We start from the raw sequence: 25261 nt of genomic DNA on the forward strand, positions 1-25261 counted from the left end.
TTCTATGATTCTATGATTTATATACTGTCTTGTTTCTTAGATGCTTTATCTAACAGTAGCATCGCTTCGAACAAAGAATTACAAGTATGCATCCAATTAGTCCTGATGTAGTGAACTGCACAGAATACACTACATGCTTTTGTAGGAGACCTTGGATGAAAGGTCCAAGGTAGAAACAATTCATGCTCATAAAACAGAACACAGGCAAGATCCAATTTCTAATATTCCTACGGGTAATCCAAGCCACATACCCCCAAGCACAAGGGCTAACAAATTCACTCATTCTGCACCTAACTTCAATCTGGAGGGGAAAGAAAAAAAAAAAAATCTCAACTCTCCTCCCCCTCCCAGACACGTGCCTCAATCAGTTTGGCAAACAAGCCTTCTCGCACGCTGCCCTTCTTCACCCCAAACGTTTGTGTTCTTACTGAAGCTGCCTTCTCAGTCAGATGTGTCCTGCAGATCAACGTCCATACCCTCTCCCCTCCCATAATGCAGGAAAAGACAAAAATCAGACTATGGAGGATCGGACTCATACCAGTTAAATGTGAAAATAAGCAAAGACTACAGATTCAGATGGGATCTAAGCGTTTTGATTCAGACCAATGACCTGTTCAGAAACCAGTGTTACAGAAGTTATTAGCTCATTCCCTAGCAAACGAATGATCTTACAAAACCCTGTATATGGCCCCTGTACATTCACAGAGTTCTTTTAACTCTCACCTCTGGCTCGACAAGGTTAAATCAAACTGGCCATCAACCTGGCAGGTAAAATGCTCAGAGTCATCAACTTCTTCCCTCCTTAAAACAAAGAGATTGCAATTCAAATGAGTTAATGATGAAACCATAAACAAAAGGTAATGAAAGCACTTCCATAACCCATTAAAAAAGAAGTGCCAGCTTTACTTATAAATTTCCAGCATATTCTCTTTAAAATCTATTCTACTAAAGTTAATACTGCAACAGAGATGCTTAAACAGCGCAAAGAGAAAACTGGTTGGTTTGTTAAAGTAGTATTAGTAAGTAGCTAACAATGCCAAAAAAAAGTCTTATTGTTACCATTTTAAAGAGTTCAAACCTAACAGTATTATTTAATAGGTATTCAAATAAAGCAAACCCAGACTCTCAAGGCTTCTGGAATGCATCAGCTGGTGTAAAGCTTAAGCTACAGAAAATTTACAGTGGCACAGGTAAAACCCTGTGAAACAGCAGGGAAGCAATAGGGCAGTCTCACCTCGTTGGAGTTTTTGAAGCAGAGGTGCTCGTTTTTTCTTCCTGAGAGGGGATAAGCAATGAGGCATAGCGCCGCTCAGAGGAATTTGTATCCATTGTGAAGTTCAGTTCTTGGCTTTTACCTCCACTGCTACTTTCACTATTGCAATCTGTGCTATCCAAGTTATCTGAATCACTATTCCCACTTGCACCACCACCTCTTGGCTCGCCATTTATTTTATTTTTATCTGCTTTTTGCTGTGCTAGAGAAATATGCTGATCTGGCAAAATTATCTGCATATTCTGAGGAGTCTCTTTTGTTTTATTTTTCTTATTTTTTCTATTTGTGCTGGGAGTGGTCACCACATTAGCCCTCTTCTTCCCAAAGGCATTAGTGAAAGTAGTTGAAGTTGCAGAAATTCCAATTGTAGTTGTAGTAGTTGCACTAGGAGGCTCTATAGGAACTTCTTGCTCCACTGAAAGAAAAACAGTTGATATACAATCAAGAATCCCAAAATACAGAAATCAGTGCCCTGACTGAAGATGCTCCAGCTGAAGTTGTGCTCCTTACTGAGCTGTCAGACTATCTGCACCACATTCAGCTGTAAATCCTCCAAGAGTGAAAGACTTCTGGGAACAAAGTGTGGGGGAAAAAAAAAAATGAACAAATGGGGAGTGGGGGGGGGGGGTTGAGTGAAAAAAAAAAAAAGGGCTGGGGGGGTTAGAGTGAAAAAAGGAGAGGGGGGGGGAAGTGAACAAAGGAACTTTGCCAGGAAATCTGACTGGAAAGAACCAGAGCAAAAGCTATGCAACAATGTCACAGTACTAGAGAAGCCATCTTTCTTACAGATTCCCTCACTCAGACGGTTAAAAAAAGGCACCCCTAACAACTACATTGTTCATAGAAACACTTGTGCTTTACCTTCATCATCGTTTTCTTCTTCATCATCATCTTCTTGCAGTTCCAGAGTTTCTTTAGGCTTATTTTCTTCATCTTCTTCTTGTTTTCTTTTTTGTTCCTCTTTCTTCTTCTTTCTCTTTTCCTTTCTTTTCTCCCTTTTAGCTGCAAGTGCTTGTTTTCTGCTCTCCTCTCTTGACTATGTAGAAGAAAAGGATCAATATTTAAACATTTTCAAACAGACTAAGGTATAATTCAGACCTTCCCTAGAAATCTGGGGGGTAAGGATAAAGGAAAGAACACAATGAACTAGAATTACTTTGTCACATACTGAATCATTATGCGGACATTGGGTAGATGTTACAGAACAACAGGACTAGTTGGTCCCAAAACTTGTAAGGACTGACAACAAAATAACAATTACAAAAATATAATATTTGTTACAAAAATATAATTTTACTGGAAAACCAGCAAGATCTCTCATCATCTCAGTCCCCTCTCACAAAACATCTAATAACCTCATCAATATTTTTGCAGCAACGTTCACATCTTTGACTCAAAAAGATCTCCCAGAGTATTTTACAGAAAGAACTGCTATCATTTTAACCTTTTTTTTTTTTTTTTTTTTTAAAATGTCGCATCACTGAAGCCAACTATGCCATACTGCAGCTTTTCACAGCAATTGATCGGTGCTGAACAAGTCAGCAATCTGGAAAATTTAATAAACTAACATGAAACTTGTTTATCAAAAATTGTAAAAGCCTCCATTAAGAACCCACTTTATTGTGCTTAAGAGAGGTCTGCATTACTTCTGGGACACTTCACGATATTGTCAGTGAGGGAGAAGTTGATTTTCTGCACTATCTGCTCAACTCCATATAAATCATCAGGCATCCTGCAGGTTCTCCTTTCTTACATTGAGTACAAGTCCATAATATGCTTATGGATTACGTCTTACACAATATGTAACGTAACCAAGTATCACACCACTAAGACTGAAGACCTCCCTTACTCACCTGTCTTCTGGGCTAAAGTAGTGCAAAAGAGCTATTACCTAAAGTAACTATTGCCAGGTCCAACCTTTCCTAAAAAGGACAATGGAGTGGCTGAAGCAGAAGTCAGTTCTAATCTGCCATGCTCAGTATAAGCTACGCTTTTTGTATATTGCAGGAAGGAAAGCACGTAGAGTTACGGCATGAAGAACCACTGCCCCAGGAAGCGACAACAAGAAATACAGCCTACAGATTAATAGGTAGTTCAAACTGTTACACTGCATGACAGCAATTCTCTACTCACTTTTTCCAGGTCTAGCTCCTTCAGCAATATAGTTGCATTTTTATTTGCTTCTGCAGCCTGCTGGTCTTTAGCTTTCACAATTGTCTCCACACACTGGTGACACTTTTTCAACAGGTCCTGGAATGCAAGCTTGCCTTACTACCTTCGTAATAAAACTGAAAATGAGGCATGAGGCTTGCTCTACAAACATGAGATTAGCCTCCCTGTATTCATAAACATACACACTATTTCCATAGAGTAGGGCTCAAAAAAAAAAAAAAGAAGCGTTTTAAGTTCTGTATTAAAAAGGAGACATGCACAAACCTCCAAATCAAACGTACATGAGCAAACACGTACATTCTGGTTTTGAACACTTAAGAATTTCTCATGTATATTTTTGCTAAAAATAAGGGGCAGGGTTTTTTTTCCCCAAAGTTAAACTTACCTTGTCAGTTATTGTTGCTATGTATCGCATGCATTCAATGTCTGAAGGAAACTGGTTAACTTCTTTCACCAGGAACTGAACTACTTTCACATGCCCCTAAAGCAGTAAAGAAAATTCTAATCCCTTGTACAGAATTATCAACATTCATTATCAAAATACAAGTTTGATATCTCTTAGTCCAATGCAAAAATGAGCAAGAACATTTCTGATAAGCTGCTGTTTAGGAAGAAAAGTAGTTACTGTTTGCTCAGTGTTGACAGCATGTCTGCTCTTCTGCATCATGATGGCAAAGGCAAGCTCTCCCACATGCAGGTTTTCATTTTAAAATACAGGGACCAAACCAGGCCCAAGAGCAGAGCCAGCTGTTCATGTTTATATTAACAGCCAACACCCTCTTTAGATACCACATGTCACCCCAACCTACTCTCTTCCCACTCATGCCACAGAGCGAGCTTAGATTGTTCAATTACAAGGTAAGTCTGATCAGGAAACCTGAATATTATCCCGGCAAACATATTCCTCTGCTGCTGGATCCACTCATTGATGGGTTACACTGTGCAACCACACAGAAACTATCCAGCTGTTGCCTCTGAAGTTATCTGAAAGCAATGGAGGCACAGCAGTGACATGGTCAGTACTGCTGTTTGTCAAAAAACTTACTTATTTGATATTTTGTTAAAGGCAAAGCAGCTAGAGTTAATAAATTCCTCTGCTATAACTACGCTCCTTGCCTCCCACAAGATAACTGAGGAAACCATCACAAAGCAATGTTGTTCCTGCCAAGAAGAAAAGGCAGAGCCAAAGAGGCAACTACACAAAACATCCCACTCAACAATAAACTAAGAACAGAACAGGAAAAGCATAAAGGAATCAGGACATCTTAGTACAGACTGTATTTTCTTCACCGCAAAAACAGGACAGAACAAGTAGTACAATCTGCAGAAATGTAGAAGGGACTAAGGTAATCTCAAGACAGTGGCATCTCAAACAGTCAAAAGTTTTTGGACAGTAAGTGCGTAACTAGAAATAGAGTTAACATGGCCTATGGAACAAAGTTTTTCACCTCTCAAAAATCTCATCTGTGTGAAGTACAGATTATTACTTTAAAGCAAACATTTTATCAAAATAGGTATTTGGCTGTGTTGTATTTGCCTCTTCCAAAACCAAGCATTCAGATTTAAGGCTAAATGAGAAACGCCGTTTTGAAAACATTTAGCATTGAAACAAAATTAAGTTGGTCTCTCACCTTGCGAAACGCTGACATAAGAGGCGTAATTTTCCGATTATCTGCAGCATCCACATCTGCTCCCGCTTGCACAAGCAACTGAACTACATCATAGTGACCACCATTAGCTGCCAACCACAGGGGTGTGTTTCCTTTCTTGTTACGAACATCAATATGTGCTCCCCTAAAAAAATTGCAAGTGTAATCGAGTGAAATAAGGCACTGTAAGAGACCAACAGTAAAGGGTTTGTTTGCTTCAAATAACTCTGGAAGCTCTAGGAGAATGGAGGGTGATGGGCATAGACCAGCACCCTGCAGAGGCAGGACACTGCCCTGCCCCTCACCACGTATCCGAACGGTCTCCTTAAGGTAAAGTGCAGGTCACGAAAAGTATGAGGGCTTGCAACCACCAGGGACCCTCAGAAACTCCCAGACTCAATATTGGAACATTCTCAAACAAGCAACTGCACTTGCACAAGCATGCTCATCACACCCTGCTCAGGGGAACTGTCCTAGGAAACTGGGTTTATAAAAGAGAGTCAATCCACTCCACACGGCACGCTGCTACCTTGGATCTAGGCTACAAAGGCCACCAAAACCAGCTGGAACCACCAGCTGGTGGTGATATCTTTCTACTTCTCTACCTTTCCCTTTATCTCATTTTTTCTCTCCTCGTTAAGCATTTTTGTTAAGAGTTAAGTTTCAACCCCTGTTCAAATAAGCACTTGAAACTGTTAGTTGCTTGTTGTGGATCCACCTTCATTTGCCTCTGGGAATCTCGAATTTGCTTGGGACTAAAGCCTAACCCCAGGACTGAGGGTTTTGGTCCCTGACAGGTATGAGTAAACATCAAAATCAGGAAGCAAGATCACGAAGATCAGAGTATAACTGGGTATGTAACTTCACTGAAATCTAGTGGCTAGACAGACAAGTTCAGACCCTGAAATCTCTCTCTGAAGTTGCAACATAGTGACACAGGGAATATTTAAACCTCCCTTACCGAACTGAACACTCCCCTAATGTAGCCTACTGCACCATAGCTATGCAACCAGCAACCATGGTCCTTTACATCATTAGTGTGCAGATTACCCACAGCACACAGAAGCCCCTTGAGATTTCAGCAGCACAATAGGATTATGCTGGAGGAATTCAAGAGCTACTTCCAGGCTTTGTCCCCTAAGTGACAGCAGGGAAATGCTCATGTGGGAATTGCTGGATTAATACAAGCCAACACAGCAGGGAAGCCAGACACTGTTCACTTACCTCTGGTCCACCAGCTGCCTACTTAGCTTAATTAACACTGGAGTAGCAGGATACTCCAGGATAACAGTGGAGAGTAGGGAACAGATACAACATCCTGCTTCCAAAGCTTTCCGTTCCCTCTGCTCTCAGATACACAAGGCAATGTAAACAACGGCACCCTTGCCACAAAGAAATACATCTACAAAAAAAACATGCTGCTAATGAGAAGAAATAATTTACCGATTAATCAGGAGCTCACAGAACTTGTAGTGACCCTTATCTGCTGCAATTGTTAAAGCTGTATCTCTTGAGGAAGGCACAGGCGGAGCATTAACATCTGCTCCTTTATCGAGGAGAACCCTTCCAACCTCTGCATATCCTCCTGAAGCTGCTTCCATCAGAGGTGTGAGACCAGTCTGCGCAAAGATAATGAGTTACACTATGAAATTTTTACAATGTACTTCGGATAAGACATAAATGATTTCTACAGAGGGAAATCATGTAAATTTTATTTATCTGCTTATATTTAGTTTAGGAGCCTAACCTCAAGCAGTGTCTCAGGAAAAAAAAAAAAAACACACACAAAAAAAAAACCACCCCAAAAAAAACCCAACCACACAAACCACCACCAACCAAATACCCTTGGGCTTTGATTTATACCCAGGCAAACTGTGGACTAAGTACCACCAGATACCCATCTCAACAGCAAAAAACAAAGTTTACAACAGGATCTCTAAAACAAAGGTTAGAATAGACCCAAATGAAGACACAAGTGTTTCTATGAAAATACTCCGAAACGGGCTTTATAGCTTTTCTCTAGCCTCCCCTAGCGCTGAGACTGATCAGGGCCCAACTCATTTGCCAGGCTAGACTGTTAAATAAACTTATACCAGCTGCTAACATGCCCAACTGACCATTTGAGAGCTGGCTTTTATCCATATCCCCTTTTCTCCAGCCACAGTCATTCCAGAAGCAGGCGGGGTAGACAGACACAGCAATTATTTCAGCAGCCTTAGGAGTTACCAAAAATTCCTTTGTGCTGGGGAAATCAGTCTGGCTGTCTACACAAGCTTTAAGCTTGCTTTATGGCAGGAGACACAAAGCTGTCCCAGAGTACCAAAGGATGGGACCTGTGGAGCATTTCAGAGGCACAGAAAGTCACAGTACTGAAGCCATGGGTTCTACAGCAACGTAAAAGCTTTACAAAGTTTGATTGCACTACTTCTGTTGTAGGTAAGAAACCTGTTCTATATGAGAATCACTATAAGCAACACTATTCTCTTCCTGACTAGACTTTACTCATATGTAAAAATATATATATATATCTGTTCTGTTAATGAGTATCATGTCAAGCTTAAACCTGAAAAGTGCCTCAGTACTACACAACAAGAGTCAACCTAAGTTTCATTATGAACATAGGACCAGTCAGCTTTTCCCCAATGCAAGAAATTCATCATTGCTGCTTTAAAAAAAAAAAAAAAAAAAAAAATCCACCAAACTTATTTCAGAACATGTAATAAGTCCTCTGATTCAGCAAGTCCTCTGAGCCCAGAGAGGCTCAAAGTAAAGGGAAAATCTGAAGAAACTTGATTCAGAGAAATCACCTGCTGGAAATAAGTCCTAAGGAAAGGCAATTCACACACTTACCTTTGCCCTGTGCTCAACATTGGCCTTCCGGTCCAAAAGCAGACTGACCACCTCTGCTCGGCCTTGGAAACAGGCTAGGGTGAGGGCTGTATTCCGGTTGGTCTCAATTTGGGCATTAATATCAGAACCCATATCAAGCAACAGTTTCACAGCAGGTACATGGCCATTCATAGCAGCCAGCATCAGAGGAGAAATACCTAGCTTACTCCCAGTCCTAAGGGGAAAGAAACAAGCTGCAGTCCCCAGAACTGGAGGATAAATGTATGCAAGACGAACAAAATGTTTTGTTGTAAGCTCAAAAGTAACATACAAGATATACAAATACAGACACTGACCTAAAATACTAGCATTTTTTAATTAATTAGGAGAAACCATCATAGAAACTACATGCAACAGACAACTGCAATTTATAAACTAGGAAAATACATTTCAGCTTTTGGATGTTCAGATGGATGAAGCACACATAAGCCTAAAGCTATATATATTAAAAATCAAGGCTGCATCTGATTGTGAGAAAAAATGTGCTGCTAGCACAGCAGCAGTTTTAATTTTCCCTAGTAATAAAATACCTGTAAGTTTTCTTAAAATTAATAAAAACCAGGCTTAAGAGACATAGCCGTGTAAATTGGTCCCTCTTACTAAAAAAAAAAAGACATCTTCCAACAAACACACAGAGCTGACCTGAGTGCTTTGGCTCATTTCTTTACCTGGTTCTATTGGAAATAGTTTGACTTCTAGATCCCAGAATGGTGGAAAAGGGAAAGGCAAGGGAAAGCTTGAGAAGTGGGCCTGTATGAACCTCATGAGGTTCAACAAGGCCAAGTGCAAGATCCTGCACCTGGGTCGGGGCAATCCCTGGGATCAATACAAGCGGGGAGATGAAGGCATTGGGCGCAGCCCTGAGGAGAAGGACTTGGGGGTACTGGTGGATGAAAAGCTGAACATGAGCCGGCCATGTGCGCTGGCAGACCAGAAAGCCAACTGTAACCTGGGCTGTATCAGGAGAAGTGTGGCCAGCAGGTCGAGGGAAGGGATTCTGCCCCTGTACTCTGCTCTGGTGAGACCCCACTTGCAGTTCTGCAACCAACTGTGGAGCCCTCGGTACAAGAAAGACATGGACCTGGAACGGGTCCAGAGGAGGACACAAAGATGCTCAGATGGCTGGAGAACCTCTGCTATGGGGACAGGCTGAGAGAATTGGACTTGTTCAGCCTGGAGAAGGGAAGGGTCCAGGGAGACCTTATAGCAGCCTTTCAGTACTTAAAGGGAGCCTGTAAGAATGATGGGGGCAAATTTTTTAATAAGCCCTGTAGCAACAGGACAAGGGGTAATGGTTTTAAGCTAAAAGAGGGGAGATTTAGACTGGATATTAGGAAGAAGTATGTTTTACAGTGAAGGTGGTGAAACACTGGCGCAGGTTGTCCAGAGAGATGGTAAAAGCCCCATCCTTGGAAACATTCAAGGTCAGGCTGGATGGGGTTCTGAGCAACCTGGTCTAGTGGTCTAGGGAAGGTGTCCCTACGCATGGCAGGGGGGCTGGAACTAGATGACCTTTCAAGGTCCCTTCCAACCCAAACCATTCTATGATTCTGTAAGGAATAAATCTGCAAACTATAATAATCTCTTAAAATTCAGGTATAAGGGAGATGAACTTTGTGACAGTTAAAGGCAATTTAAAAGCACTAAGATAACATGAAGGATAACCCCAGCGTAATAAGGCTGAAAGGAGGTATGAAAGCACTAGAGATTCCAACCTATGCCTCAGTATGTAGCCAACAATGGAGTGTCTGTGCCATACTGCAGTTCCTCTAGTGTACACAGTACATTACCTTGAATTAATTTCTGCCCCAGCATTGAGAAGAATCTTGATGATATTAACATAGCCACCAGATGCAGCAAGGCTTAAAGGTGTATAATCAGAAACATTCCTATGTTCTTTATTTGCTCCCCGGGCCAACAGCAAATCAACAACCTGAAGAGACAGCAATGCATGTTAAAAGACATATTGTGCCCTTCACTATTATCCAGAAATGAAAGGACGTTATCACATGTTCTAACCTTCCATAAGCTACCAGCTTCCATTGTCAATAGATAAGATTCTAGAGGAAAACTTCTATCCTCTTTTGCTTTACTCTTACATAAGCGTTGTACAGACTTAGCAACTGATTACATCAGCTAATCTGCATGGGTTGTAGAAGTGTCTTCCAGAAAGACTATTTTATCTAATCAAGAATGCTTTAAAGTGACACTCTTCCTGTGAATCTTAAGCTTGCAAACAACGTATCTAACCCGTTCCCATAACATCTCACACTGAGCATCTCTTTTAAAAACTCCCACAACTAACTCAAATTTGACACTTGAGCCAAGTTTGACCATCTGTATCACATGGTCTTTCCAACAAAACACATGGTGCAAATCAGACCAACTGATGTTAATGGAACAAGCATGTGGAAGGACTTTCTCTATCAGAAGCTGCATAAAGGAAATAAAAGAGGGAAAAATTAAAACATTTTTGGTAATGTACCACACTTTAGTGGGTCTCATTTTACTACTAACATAGGCTAGGTGATTTTCACATAGGCCAAAAAAGGCGGCCTCAAACTGCTAAGCCAGAAACATGAGAGGTAGATTCCGGCATAAGGCGGGACAGGGAGCGGCGGGAATATGAAGAACTAAAGAAAAAGTAGTTCAATAAATAATGCTATCTATCACAGGCCACACTGATATCTTGTTCTATTTACAAGCAGCACTTTTACTGTCAAAGATCTGCAATCCAAAAGTCGAAGTAGAAACTTTCCAATTCTGGCCAACTGTTTTAATCCTTAAAAGTACCAAAACTTACCACATCCATACCTGGCACAGAGTTCTTTGCCATCTTCTAAGCTAGCATGCCCATGGCTAAAGTAGGAAGAATTTAACAAATCTTATGTGGACAAAACCAACAAAGCTGAGAAAAAACTGAAGCATCCTTAAAAGGCTAGTGCAACGCGCTCTGCATTGCATCTGCACTTATCAGTCCTGCACAGTACCACTAAAACCATCTACTGCCAATACAAAATTCCAGTTTTTACGTTTGCACCAGCTGTTTTAGTTTTGAAAGCAGGGAGGATGCATAAGGGGAGTGCTCAGTGATAAGCTGACTAATTAAACATCTCTACTTCCCTCACAAAAGTATCTTGCATGGACACATCAACAGAAGAATGACCACAAGCCAAAACAATGGTTAGCTAACAAAACTGGGATAACCAAGGGAGAAAAGAATCCATTTCCTCTCCTCCTGGACGAAGAAAAAGACATGTTAGCTACACTTGTTCAGGTTAAAAATCAATTCAGAAAAAAGATGATTTATTAAGTCAACAACAAAAACCTGAACGAAAAACAACCTACAAAACCAGTTCAAATCGATTGAGAACAAATGTGTCTGTACCTCTTGACGCCCACCAGAGCATGCCAATGAAAGCGGAGTATCCTTTGTGCGCTCGGACTGTGCTTCTATATCCCCACCTTTGTCTAGAAGAATTTCCACTACACCAACATGCCCAGCAGTTGCAGCCAGAATCAAAGGTGTAAAACCTAGTAATAAGAGATCATGTTAAAAGCAACCTTGAGAATCTCAAAGTATTAAGGAGCAAAAATGCATAAAAGGGCTAATTTACAATGACTTCTATTGATCAGACACATCTTCCTCAGACCAAGGGTTTACTGGTATAGGTTACAATCTCATCTACTTTCCTAGACCTCTCTTGATCCTGACACATCTAGGCTCTGATTCCAGCCAAATATAATTTAAGGCTCTTCCAAAGAAATCTAAACAGTACTTGCACTGATCAGTTTGGATTAAGTTCCAACCAACTTGTCTCCTTAGAAAAGTCATGGCTTTTCACCTAGTTCCTATTTAATAAAGCTCCAACAAGTGAACACACGTTGCTTATTTCCAGTGGTCAATGTGAGTTCCAAGGAGAGAGGCATGGCGGTTTTGTTCTCTCAGCTCTAAGATACTTGAGATTTTGCTGAATTCTGTTGTGGGGAGCAACATGATACAGAACCTGACCACTACTCCCCATTAGCTCTGTCGGCCCAAATTTGATATTTACCCCCAATAAATAGATATTTACCCCCAATACCAATAAATAGGTAGAGTGGCAGAGTAGCCACTCTACCTAGAAAGTTAAGGTCTTCTGTAGAGAACTAATTTTAAGGACAAATGTGTTTCACATTTTGTAAAACTGCTTAAGATACCACTTCCTTTTCAAAACAGACAAAAAGGCATGCAATGTCACTGGCTTTCTATGCCCTGTATTTCTATATGAAGTGCAAGAATGCAATTCTACATTTTTCAAGCTTTGGTAATTTTCTGAAGCAAAGAATCTCAAGTCCCAATTTGAAATTTGCTGTTTCAAGTTGCAGTTCATGGTCAAACTGTTTTACTGGTTTAGCTTACCCTTCTTGTCTCTGTGTTCAATATTGGCACCACGTGCTATCAGTACAGATACAAGTTCTTCATGACCTCCCGCACATGCAAGGGTCAGAGCAGTGTCATGATTACTTTCAGTCTTCATGGTTGGGAACAAAAAGAAGCAGATATGCAGAAATGAAAAATACTTGAAGAGAATTTTAACATTTTAAAGACAGTTCTAGATTAATTATTTTCCTTCTAGACCTTATCAGAAAGCAAATCCACTCAAAACCAATCACAGTTACTCACATGTGCATCGATGTCAACTGAAGGATACATAGGGAGCACCGACTGTGAGGGCACATTGCTGGATGCCTGCGAACAAGGCTCAGGCGTAGGGGATTCGGTAGTGTGCGAAGAACTGGTGGAGCCACTGGGCACTCTGCTGTTCACAGCTGAAAAGTAACACCATGTTATTAACCCACTCTTAGCAATGTCACATTTTATATGAAAAATATTTAGTCCCGTAAAACTGCAGTATCAACACAGTAATGGGTGGGAAACAAATTAAGTGTTCCTAAAAACGAACGAGTTGGTGATCTGCGCAGAGAAGCTTTCCGGCAGTTAAACAGTGTAAGTATCGTCTCCAAACTGCATTAAGTTAGAAAATAGTTTTATTGATTAGTGGGTAGGCATTACAAGTACGAATTATGAAGATTATTAGATATCCTTTTCTAATTGTAACCTTCATTGTTAGAGTTCAATCACATGCTCAGTCTAAGCAGGCAAGTGATTTATCACTAAACCACAAACTTAATATTAAGACATACAGCCTCATTTTGGAATTCATACTTTTTTCACACAAAGGTTAGTGGACACCTAGTCTCCAGAGAAGGTTTTCAAAGCAAGATGACCGACAGCAACTTACACCATTAATCATGTCTCAGAGGTAAAACAGGAAGGGCAGAAGAGAAGCAGACAGGAGTGGGCAGTCAAAAAATAAGAAAACTCAAAACTGTCTGTCCTTCCTAAAATCTGTTCTGATTGATCCACAGCTTGTAAATGATTTCATCCTGAAGATCCAGCGCAGCTCAAGGACACAAGGAATGCAACTTTTCTTTTTAATTGTTATTTCAAAAAAATTAAAGATAGTTGAGAACCAGATTTTATTCAATTAAATGAATCCTTACCAGAACAAGCAGAGAAATATCCCTGCACATATTTATCATGGGGCCAAGATCATTGCCTGCCTTGGTAACCAAATGAGAGTCCAAGGGGAGCCCAAACAGATCTAAGGCTCAGCTGGGATTACTTGGCAGAAGGTCTCACAAACCTACACACTAGCTAGGAGTGTACTTTAACTACAGTAAACCATGCTACTACAGCAGCTGGGTTCGACAAGTATTGTCAGTGCTGGATTGTCAAATTTCTACACTGTGCAGCCTCATTAGATGAAATACCTGGTTAGCTTTAATTATTCTAAAACACCCAGTAATTTATAATATTCCTGGAATAACCAAGTGATAGAAAACACTAACACTGCAGGTATGATATAAGCAACAGCACTTTGCTTTTGTCCACATATTTCAAGCAATTAGGCAAGATGAAGGATGAACTCAAACCTTTCCCAGCTCAACCTTCCTGATTCCATTGACAAATTCAGCCTATAGGACTGCATATGCACGACAAATGTAACACAGTTGGGTCACTTCAGTTGGGTTCTGGAAACATGGTGGTGGTGGTGTAGGCTGTCACTGAAATTTTTGGGAAGTGACAGTTTTCAATTATATTTTACATAAAGCATACCCTTGGCACACAGGTAAATCCCTGCATTAATATTCGGCTACCTCATTTAAGCAACAAAGTATTGTGTCTGAATTCAGAGTTGTTCATGTCACATTACAACCTTCATGAGCAAACCAGGTTTGTATTAAAAGTTTCAAATATAAAAGCTCCCACTTCATCTGCTTAGTATGGATTACCACTTATAGCAGCAGATGACCATTAACGCAATACAATTCAACTGTTTCCTTTGCCCAACGCACTGAAGTGCAAGATACTAATTGGGTTTCTAAAGATTATTCCTTCCAAAACACAAGACACCAAGTCACCCTGTTAAGCACTTACATTAAATCAAATTGGTGCTCCTCATGAAAGACATTGGCTCAAGGCTTTCAGATCTTGCAACTACAGATACATCTAAACACACATGCATGTGTTGTGCATACAAAGCAGAGGTGCGCAGAGGGACTCCACTTGCATTAGTTTAAGTGTCCTTAATGTAATATATCCAGTGTTGCTGTTCCAGGTTCCACAAATTCTCTACATTTCACAACCATGTCTGAAAATGTCCGAGTATTTCTTGCATACTTCAGATTTTTATCATGTGCTTGAAACGCGTGCACTAAGTACTTCATGCGCACAGTAACAACATCAAACGTGCAAGAGAACACCAAAGGCAGTAGAAATGCAGATAAACCCTGTACTGATACCCCAAAGTCTTGTTTAAAATAAGACCTAAGAAGAAATAGTCCTACAACACCCACCGATTAATCATCCTCTCTGTAACTACTGAGTTTACAGAACTGCAGGATTTTTAGAAGCATCATTTTTCTATTATTTCCTTCATGTGGCTGGCAAGCTGGCCGAATGGAGCATCAATACAACTTGTTCACTGTGGAGCAATACACATCTGAACTTCTGCCTCTTGTTTCATGAGGCTGATTTAGCTCAGCCTAAGTTACAGAACATTTTAACTCAAAAATGACCTTGTAACAATGGTTCCAACATCCCTTTACATACATTTGTTCAAAATTGGCATTAACTCATACTTCCCCAAGTCTGTTCCTGCATTATCCATCTCTGTCAAAGGAGTAGCAGCTGTTCCAACTCTCACGAACCCCATTCAGATCATCCTACAGATGGGTCACAATAGAAGAGCCACCTCCCTGCTTCTGCCTCCTGCTACCAGGAGGAGCCTGGCTGTGCTCTCCAGGACGGCTTCACCAGTCTGACGCTGGCCCCAGGACACCTTGCTGGTCACTAGTGTTTTGCAGGTCATACTCAGTTCCAGAAGTTAATGTGCAGTCTCACCTAGGAGCTACACCACCACAGCACTCCAGAATTTCATCTCAATAATTGGCATTAACACAGGAAGGACTGTGGCACCGCAGCTTGGCAGTGGAGAGCAGCACTGGCCACTGCTCGTGACTTCAAGGGGAAAGGCAAGCTGGAGGGCACAAAACTAAGCCTGAGGGATGATCATCTTCACCACCTACACTGCACCGCAGGATTTTAACAGACTAGAAAAACGTGCAGCTTTCACCCTCTGAGAAGACAAGGGCAAAACTTTCCAGCATGCAGGTTGCTTTCCATTGAACAGGTGTTTTGTCTTTTCAAACAATAAACACACCGATAGCCAGGCACTGATTAAAAAAATGTTTACAATGTGTACCTCAAATCTTTATGAAATACCTATTTTGTGACATAGGTTTGGGATGGTTTCACAGATTTCAACATTCAAAGGCTTTGATTAAACATGAAAAAGAAAAAAACCCACACACATCACAAAATACAGGTTCCCCACATTTTAAGAAGGACTTGCAACCTTCCAGAGGGACTTTCTTTGTGTCAGTGTGAAGTTGAAGACAGGTCTCCAAAGACAGGGACGACTGTGTACCAAAATTATGAAAAAAATGTCACAGGACACGAGTCAAACAAAAGGAAGCAAGAATTTAATACTTTCTCTGAACACAACTCTGACACAGTTGTGTTCAACTCACAACACACTGGCAGAACCCTGAGGAAACAGCTCTCTACGAGACTGCCGCTGTAGTCTGAAACTGCATCTGCCTAACGGTTGTTAGGCCGTAAGCATGGACACTCATGAATACTGGACTTGGATTTCAGTTCCTCTTTCCTCACAGGAACTGGGATTTTCTGGACAAAGCGAACAATCTCTTTTCATGACCAAGCAGTCTTTCAGTCTGTCCACGCAGCTCCTCAGTAGTGTCACTGCACAGAGGCTTTTGCACCCTGGTAACTATTTCATTTTATGAGTCACCATTTCTCACTCCAGATTATCCTAGTAACCAGTTTTGCTCCAAACAGCAATCCTAAATACAGTGCCTCAGATGTCACCTTCCAAAACATTACCTTAAAATATCATAATTCTGTATAACCAACAACAACCAGAACTTCCAAAGCAAGTAACAGTTAAAGTTTCTCAAAACATCCTGGAATTTCAGTATACAAATGGGAGCTCGCAAGAGGAAAGTCAGACAGAAGAACACAGAGATGCCACCTCTACTCAGCAGGCAGCTGAGTAGAACAAACAGGAATAAAAATATTCCAAGTAGAGACAAAACCTAGCAAAAAGTAAAGTTCCTCAACTTGCATACCCTAAAACAGCAAGAAAGCCTCAACTGAGATACTACCATGTAAGAAATCTATTACAGTAAATGCATGCGAACTGAAATGCAAGACTAGATGCTTCATGAAACCAAATGTGTACTGAGTAATGAAAATTAGATTCAAAATGTTCTCCTCTATTGGAAGATGCAATCCAAAATAATTTATTGCTTCCCAGTGTAAACTGCACATCTCTCTCTCTTTTGAAAACCAATTAAAATTTTGACTTTAATATGTCACAACTTCAAAGACAAGATTAGTTGCTTCAGTGCATCTAAATAAACTCCATTACAACCAAAACATTCTGGAGTGGAAAGAGCTGCTTCATTTTTAGGTTTTATCTGACTCTGCAAAGGTTACTCGGCTATTTCTGCATAGCCTTATGAAAGGGGGGACTCAGGTACACACTTACCAGTGACTGACTGACAGCAAGACTTCCAGCACTTCACACCTTGGCATCAACCCTCTCAACACCTAGCAGCTGATGGATTATGCCAGCAGGCTGGCAAGATAAATACTCAATTTATGTATGCTGTCACAATTAAGTTAGCAAAATAAAGATTTGCAGCTTTGCAGAAATGCAAGTTCTCCCTTACAACTAGTTTCAACTCAGGCTTAGAGCAACAGAAAAGGGTATTTCAGTGCAGAGTGCAACAGGCCAATTTAACACTTCTGTTAAGCAGACCCAATACAAACTGGAATACCCAGCAGGACATACCTCTTCTATATGAGGTATGACTCTTTAGAGAGTCACTCACCCCCACTACTGCAGCTCCACCAGTGTTACGTTGATCAAGGGAGACTTCGGCACACCTGATTGCGGGAGACAACATCTCTAAGAGACAGACTTCCCATGCACCAGGCACAAGCCCCTTAATCTTATCTGGCATCTGTAGCACACATGTAAAAACCAGGTCTAGCAACAGTTTCTATTGCTCAAAACGTCTTTACAAAATTAAGAGTCCTTAATGAGCAAGTTTGTGGAAAAAGGTGAAGTGCATTTTAAATATGGATCAAAGAGTTTGGGAGTATGACCTGGTAGATTTACAGTTTGTTTTTAAATGGACATAAATTTGAGACATACTAGGACTGTAATTTACACAGGGGTCACTTTCAGACAGCGATTTAAAAAGTGAAAAAAATATCTAATTCTCTTCCAACAATATTTGGAGGGAGAGGGAAGTAAAACAAACTTAATTACAGAAGGAAATATATTTCAGAAAAGCAACATAATCTTTCTGCAGAAACCTCTAGAATTGGACAACTGAAGTTTGACTTGCATTTCTGTAAATATAGCTTCTAATAGTTGTAGAAAAGCATGCAATTTGTATTGATTTTTAAAATCAGTAAAACTAACTTCTTAGCAAAAAATGTCTTTAATTACTCAGCAAAAACAGTGAAGTGTTTCAGAAATGAACACGTCTATCCAGACTTTTTTAAAAATTATTTTGAAGCTGAAGCTTTTCTAGTTGTTTGCAAATTTTTTTTTTTTTCCAAATGGCACATTTCTCTCCCTCAGCTGACTGCAGTAGTTTTTCATTTTGGGTGCACTGAATGTTTTGGATTTAATACACAGCTGCTAACCATGAAAGGGTGTTTATGTACTACATGGTCTTGTGCTAGATATGTTAAACTGTCAACAACAGGAACTACTCCACAGATTAAGCACCTTGTTGATTATGTTTTGCATTAAGCATTCAAATTTCTCTCCTCACACACTCCAGTATTAAATCCTGAGTAATAAAAATCTTGCATTTTTCCTATAATGTTAGCTCAATACTCTGAAGAGCAATGTAGAATGGAGGAAGGAGGCATGCCATGACAGAAAAGAAGGAACTAAGACTGTTGCTCTGTAACACTATTCCACCAACTATGGTTTCCGTAGGAGGATGTAACGTTGCAGGTAGTCTCCACTTGCATGAGCTTGATGCAATTACCATTGTAAAAGTTCACAGGAATGGCTGGCAAAAGGTCTTAGCACACATTTCTGTAACCTTGAAATGAACTTTAAAACAGGGTGGGGACAGGGATGGAGGGGATGGGACATGACAGGAAAATAAGGGCTGAGGGTCAGACACAAGGTGCAAAGAAAAGTTCAAAAGCAGTGAATTAAAAAAACTCCAGACCAAAAAAAACTGGCTATAGCCTACATACCTCCACCAGCAAACATCAATCCTAGTCAAATCCATGTAACAGTCAACCAAAACAATACCTCTTTTTCCCCAAGGGGACTCACACAGCCCACGTGTGGGAACTTCCACTCCTCTTCACACGGATATCAATAAATGGAAGAATGTTTGAATTTTTGCTTTTCATCCAAGCTAACAGGACACATTTTTGCCATACGTTGTATCTAACAAGCAGACATTCCTGTATAACAACCAGGATTTAGAGTGTATTCTGAAAATACAAGCCATTAGAGGACTGTGTGACTGTGTGCTAATGCCACGTTGTGTTTTAACCATAGCGATGCCTCGAGTAGCAAGGAGAGGGACACATTTGTCCATACAAGTGACAATAATTTGGCTTTTTCAGGAGATGGCTACTACACTGAAGAAAGTCACTGAGATATAAGCCTGTACAGAAAATGCTACAGAAGATATAAAACGGTCACACCTTCAGGTTTCCTAATGGGCAGTACTAATCACTCATGGCAAGGCTTTTTAAAGAAGCACAGAAAAAGATGAGGCCAAAAGGACCAAAACAGGTCTCCAGTACAGGAAGTTTTCAACTTTGGAAAAAAAGATTTAAAAGTCTCATGTTAGAATTGGAAGTCACTGTTAGGATTAATAGCACTAATCAAGAACTTTATTCTTAAGCAAGTATTCCCAAACTGGAAAAACCCAAGATGTTTTGGAGGGAAGGAGAGAGAGGGAAAACTGAGCACACAAATTAATGCAAAAACAGGTATATTTCTTAACCCACCTGCTATTAGGTCATCAAGAGTGTCGGTAAGCGTCTGTGCTGGAGTGGCAACCATTAATCCGTCTGGTTCTTGAACTAAGAGCCCCTGCCCAGCAATTTGTTGCTGCTGTCCTACATTCTGCTGATTCCCTAATGCTTTCTGAAGTTCAAGAGACTGTGTCCCATTATAACCTAAATTACCAGAAAAATTACATTGCGGTGCTGGCAAAGGCTGGATAGGGACAAACTCTATTTGTTCAGCAGGTGGTGGAGACTGTTGTTGCTCGTCATCTTTAGACAAGATTGTGTCAACCTGAGGTAACCCTGAAAAGTTATCCTCTGGCAGACCCTTATCGGCTTCCACTTCTGGGAAGACCCCTGTAAGTGGGCACTGCTGCTGCAGGGGAAGTGGAGTGTCTGTCTGACCTTTGGTCTCCAAATATTCTTTGGTAAACTGCTGTTGGGTTTTCATCTGCAACTGCCTTTCCACCTTCTGCAGCTCCTTCAATATTTTCTTCTTCTTCTGTACTTGTTCTTCTCTGTTCTTTTTAAGTTCTTCAATCTTATCTTTATTTAAAGGTTCACCTTGAATTAATTCCAATGATTTAAGTTGTGCTTTTTCAATAGCACTAATTCTCTGTCCAAGTTCATTCAGCTTGCCTTCAGTCTCTTCTACTATGCATTCCAAAGGCTGGTATGGGTGAAAAGGTGGCAGTAGGTCCTTATCTGCTACCTGCAGGGAACTTGACTTCTGCTTGGATGCACCTAAGCACATGAAAAATGTTTGAAAAAATGCCATGCTGAAGATAACCCAAAACCTCCCCTCTCACCCACCAAGAATTTAAAAAAAAAAAAAAAAAAAAAAAATCTTTACAACTAACACTGCACATCTGTCAAACCACAGAAAGGTAACCCCTATGCTCCATGTTAAGACAAGAAAGGACAAGGCATATAGCTGGAATTTTCAGTACTGACCCTAATATGCTGTTGAACACAGCTGTTTTAATCTTACAGAGTAAGGAACCTCTATGGTTTCAGGCATAAATGACAATGTGTCTGGAAAGTGAAATCAGCAAGAAGAGCAAGGCAGTTTACATAACTTGAGTTCCCAAAGTTGCCCTGGTGTGCAGAGCAATTCAACAGACTATTTTCCAGAAGCTAACTTCCAACATCAAGGCTACAATCAAAAGTAGTGTATATCTGAGAGAAAACTAACTCTGCAGTAAGATCACTATTTTGAAACAGTATTTCTCCAAACACTGCAGCATTACAGCATTCTGTCTTTACACTACAAACAGAATCTTGCCAGCAGAGACTTAATGTATGCAAAATGTTTCAAAGCTTTAGCACCTTCTTAAAAGTTCTGAGACAAAATTAACAGCCTGTTTGCCTCTCTCTCTCCAGCAACAAATTAACAACTCAGCTCACTATCAGGACTTCAACACAAATCTAGCAAGGAACATCAAGCCAGGGCAGAGCTTCTCTGAGTGCTCCCTGCCTTCAGGCAACCGAAGGCCGCTTTCCCAAAAGCCATGCCTGTGAAACCTCCAGTCAGATCTTGCTAAAAGGAATCTATTAAGTGCTGAAATTTTAATTATGACTTCAGTGTAAGAAACTTTAATTACAAATGTAGAAGGTTTTAGCCTGATCAAATAATTTTCTGCACTAATACCCCTTTGCTACACCCAAATATGTAGCTTAAAAAAAAAAAAAAACAACACACACCACAACACACCAAAACAAAATGTTGAGTATTTACAAAGCAGACCCATACTACTAATCATTAAAACGGGAATTTAAGTTATCTACAGTTTGAGTCATGGCTTAACTTAAACATCACACAGCTGAGTGAAAATCTGGATGCAATAACTAAGTCCCAGATCAGTCACTTATGTTTCCTAAAACACCAATTTATTTCTCTCTGGACCTTCCTTCACCAAAATACTAATTCACAGCCGATTTCATTTCACATTGCTATCAAAACAGGAGTCACATATCCCATTCTGAAAAGAAACTTTTTGTGAGGAACTAATTGAAAAAGCAAACAAATGTAAGAATTTTCTCTTACAAAGAGAAAGAACAAATATTAAAATAGAATTGAAGCAACTCTGTGCTGAATCCCTTCATCAGACTCTCTGGAGTGAAAGCAGATCATACTTAAATTTAAGGGAAACAACAAAAATCTTAATAGTCACAGGAAATATGCCAGCATCCCACCAACACTGTAGACACCCTTCAGAAAGCAAAGTACTTTACATGTGTGCCTTGTACAGGTCAGTAGTTCCAGCAGAGTAACAACCACTACTATTATTTTCTCTCTGAACCCTAAATGAGCCCCAAGAAAATTTCTCAGAAGACAATAGAGAATTTGACTAAAGTTTAGCTCTAACTTGATTTGTGCTGGCTCGTGGATATTTAGTTCAAGTAGCTGCTAGTAACTTGGCTTTGTGGTGCACTTAGGGTTTATATGTCAACCTTTCATCTTAAAATGTGTGATTACATCCTAAGTCTTATAGACCACTCTTAAAAAATGTAATTGCAGTCATTTAAAAAAAAAAAAAAAAATCTGTGAAATGCTTGTCTGTATCTTTGTTAGAAATAAATGCAATTCAACTGGTGTCTCTTGAAATGAAGCTGCTGCACTGCTCAAGGAGCAGAAACATTATACAACCTGACTGCAAATTAACCCTGCCTTTAAGACACCACTAAGATGGGAAACCCTTGGCACTGCTCTGTTTAATTTCATTCCTAAGGATACCGTATCTATCATTTCCATCCTAACACAAAGCGTTCCCACAACCTAACAGCTCTGAACAGTTTCTGTTGCCCTACAGGAAAGAAGAGCTGCAGTTCAAAGAGCCCTCAAATAATAAAGTACCAATATTGCCCCTCCCAGCTTAGTCCCATCTGTGGAGAAATGAAGCCTGCCACAGGAAAACCCTTCTACAAGCACAAGAGAAAGCAAAGAGCAGAAGTACAGCCTTGTATGAAGACTTGGCCCAGGTAGAGAAGCCAAGGCTGGTCTTGCAGTGGGTAGCGCTGCCCACACAGCACCTCAGCACAGAAAGCTGGGACAGTGTCTGAAGCCAGACATTAGAAAACGAGCAAGTGAAGAGCTGGGCTCTCAAGTTCTAGAAGAGGTGCAGAGATTTACTTTAATCAGCTTCTAATTAGTTAGCAGGGCCACTTTTCAGGTCCATATCTCCCTTTCCATGCCAGAAAATAGTTGCAACATGTAATCTTGGGGGTATGGAGGACAAGTGGTAGGAATAAAGTTCTGCTAAACTGACATGCACTGAACAGCCAGTTCAACCAGAGGTGGAGAAGATGCTGTTGGTAGTTTTGAATATGTAAGCACTGTAATAAATTATATCAACATTGTAAGTATTTAAAAGTAGCAGTTTCCTGTTTTTTCCAAATCTCTTATATATTACAATATCCTGAAAAATACTGTGCCAATTTTAGTAAATAATTATGAACAAGACACTATTTTACACTTTCACTTTTGAAATATGTAAAGTGCAGTAAGACATAAAAATCTAATCATAGACCAGATCATAATTACTTCAACTTTTTTTTTATTTTATTCATTTATCTCTTTGGTGGAGCATTAATCTTCTACACAACCAACCTACTACAAGATTAAACCTAGCAATGTTAAGTAGTCAATCTAGCCTCTAAAGCAACAGTTTTGTCCACTTTTAGGAGACTTGTTTAGCATGAAATGAAGACTGAGGACCAATGAAATGCAATGTTGCTACACGAAAACCACATGCCATCAGGTAAAATGATTACAGGACAAAGTTGTTCAGTTGACAGAAAACCCAGAGTGGTTATGGGCATGCCAGGAAAGTCGCAGAGTAAGGAAACAACTGTTTCCCAATTTAATTTGTGAAGAGCAGTACCCGTTGCTCTTTCATTTATATTTCTATATGACCACAGGTTCTGGTTCCTGACCAACTCAGCCTTCACCACCATTCCTGCAGTGCACTCACATGTCTTCAGCCAGGTTTTGACCAACACACACCTCAGGGTAAGACCTACTGTGCACATACACAGCTTCCCATCCATTTCTCTGACTTCTTATTCTCTCCAGGAAATGAGAGATAAATGTTTTCTACGGAAATCTCCTGTATACTGTAGATAAACCCTTAAGTACCTGAATCCGTTCACCCAGATGAGCATCCCCCATGCACCATTACTGGAGGACACCATTATCAGTTCTAAATGCCTTCTGGCTGCAAGTAACATTTAAAGGACCCCAACACTGTAAGCAAGCATTTGGATAGTCCTCAGGTGGCTCTCCTAAGCAATTAGACTCTTCTAATTTAAATTTGCTTAAAACACATTCACTCTTTATAAGGGTGCTGCCTGAGAACAAGTCTGATACGTATATTTCATCCTATGTGCTTGTGACTCTTGAGGAACTTGCTCTTCTAGCCCTGACTTCTAATCCATAGGATGTCATCTTCTCCTAAGAAAGAATTTATATGCCCTTTCACAACAAATAGAAGCAGGACAGGTGAGATGCTAATGGTCAAAATAAACCTACCTAAAACTGCCTTATTGATCCCAATGACATTGCTGTTACATCGACCTACTTCCAAATGTAGGTACATAGAATCACAGAATCATAGAATGGTTAGGGTTGGAAGGGACCTTAAAGATCATCTAGTTCCAACCCCCTGCCATGGGCAGGGACACCTTCCACTAGACCAGGTTGCTCAAAGCCACATCAAGCCTGGCCTTGAAGACATCCAGGGATGGGGCATCTACATCTAACATTTAAAATGACATCCTCGTACTAATTTGCTAACATCCAAACGACTGCCTCGTACTCTACAGTAGTAGCTCAGGCAAGTACTCGCGCTGTCCTCTGCAAGTGTGAGGACTCAAGTAAATGCCTCAGTGAAAGAAGCGTGCATTTAAGAAACATGAAGTAGCTAAGTAATTTTCTTACATAAACAAAGCCCTAGATCTTACCCTAAAAGCACCAACTGATGCGTTAGAAAGGATGGACTTTTGTTTCTTGTTCTAAAATACAACAAAAGTTTAAGGGGAAAAAAAAAATCACTCCTTTATTTTTAAGGTCTTCTCAGAAAATTAGTAAGATCAAAGGTTTGTTTTCACATTCCATTATACTCTGCAGGTAGTTCCTGTCAACACAACTGGCATTTCAGTTTAGGGTTTTTCATCCTGGTCACCACCTGAAATAGTTGCACTTACTAGATGAAATTATGGGACTTCTTGACAGCTCCTCAATTTCTAGAGTTGTTAAATGGGAAAAAAAACCCCAACAAAACCAAACAAAACCACACACACCAAAAAACACGGCCACCCCACCCCAAAAAACCAAAACACAATGGAACCAAATCTAAACAGTTCAATTCCAAAAGGTTTTTCCGGGGGGGGGGGGGGGGGGAAAAAAGGGGGGAGGGAAGACAGCAAGAAAAAGTCATCTGTGTGATATACATCTGTACAATCAAAAACATCTTCTCTGATGGATGCAATACCCAGTATATAAATCTGTATGAATCACTATGTCATTTTGATAGGTAATATTACCTAGAACTTCAAAAAAAAACCCCAAAACAAACAAAAAACCAG

The 25261-nt window shown here is 40.3% G+C and overlaps 1 protein-coding gene across 1 annotated transcript in view; it reads right to left on the reverse strand.

The window, feature by feature from the left end:
• Positions 1–1230: 1230 nt before the first annotated feature.
• Positions 1231–25261, reverse strand: part of LOC104509478 (ankyrin repeat and KH domain-containing protein 1-like) — a gene marked incomplete at its 5' end in the record, with an annotated part of 54820 nt that continues 30789 nt past the window's right edge. Inside the window, 12 exon segments of the mRNA XM_010151433.1 lie at positions 1231–1688; positions 2135–2309; positions 3407–3523; positions 3831–3926; positions 5077–5239; positions 6538–6713; positions 7945–8158; positions 9774–9916; positions 11372–11517; positions 12386–12497; positions 12650–12795; positions 19676–20419. Coding sequence (XP_010149735.1) covers positions 1231–1688; positions 2135–2309; positions 3407–3523; positions 3831–3926; positions 5077–5239; positions 6538–6713; positions 7945–8158; positions 9774–9916; positions 11372–11517; positions 12386–12497; positions 12650–12795; positions 19676–20419 — 2690 coding nt within the window.

Source organism: Eurypyga helias, unplaced genomic scaffold (genome assembly GCF_000690775.1).
Source record: "Eurypyga helias isolate BGI_N326 unplaced genomic scaffold, ASM69077v1 scaffold14675, whole genome shotgun sequence".
NCBI lineage: Eukaryota > Metazoa > Chordata > Aves > Eurypygiformes > Eurypygidae > Eurypyga > Eurypyga helias.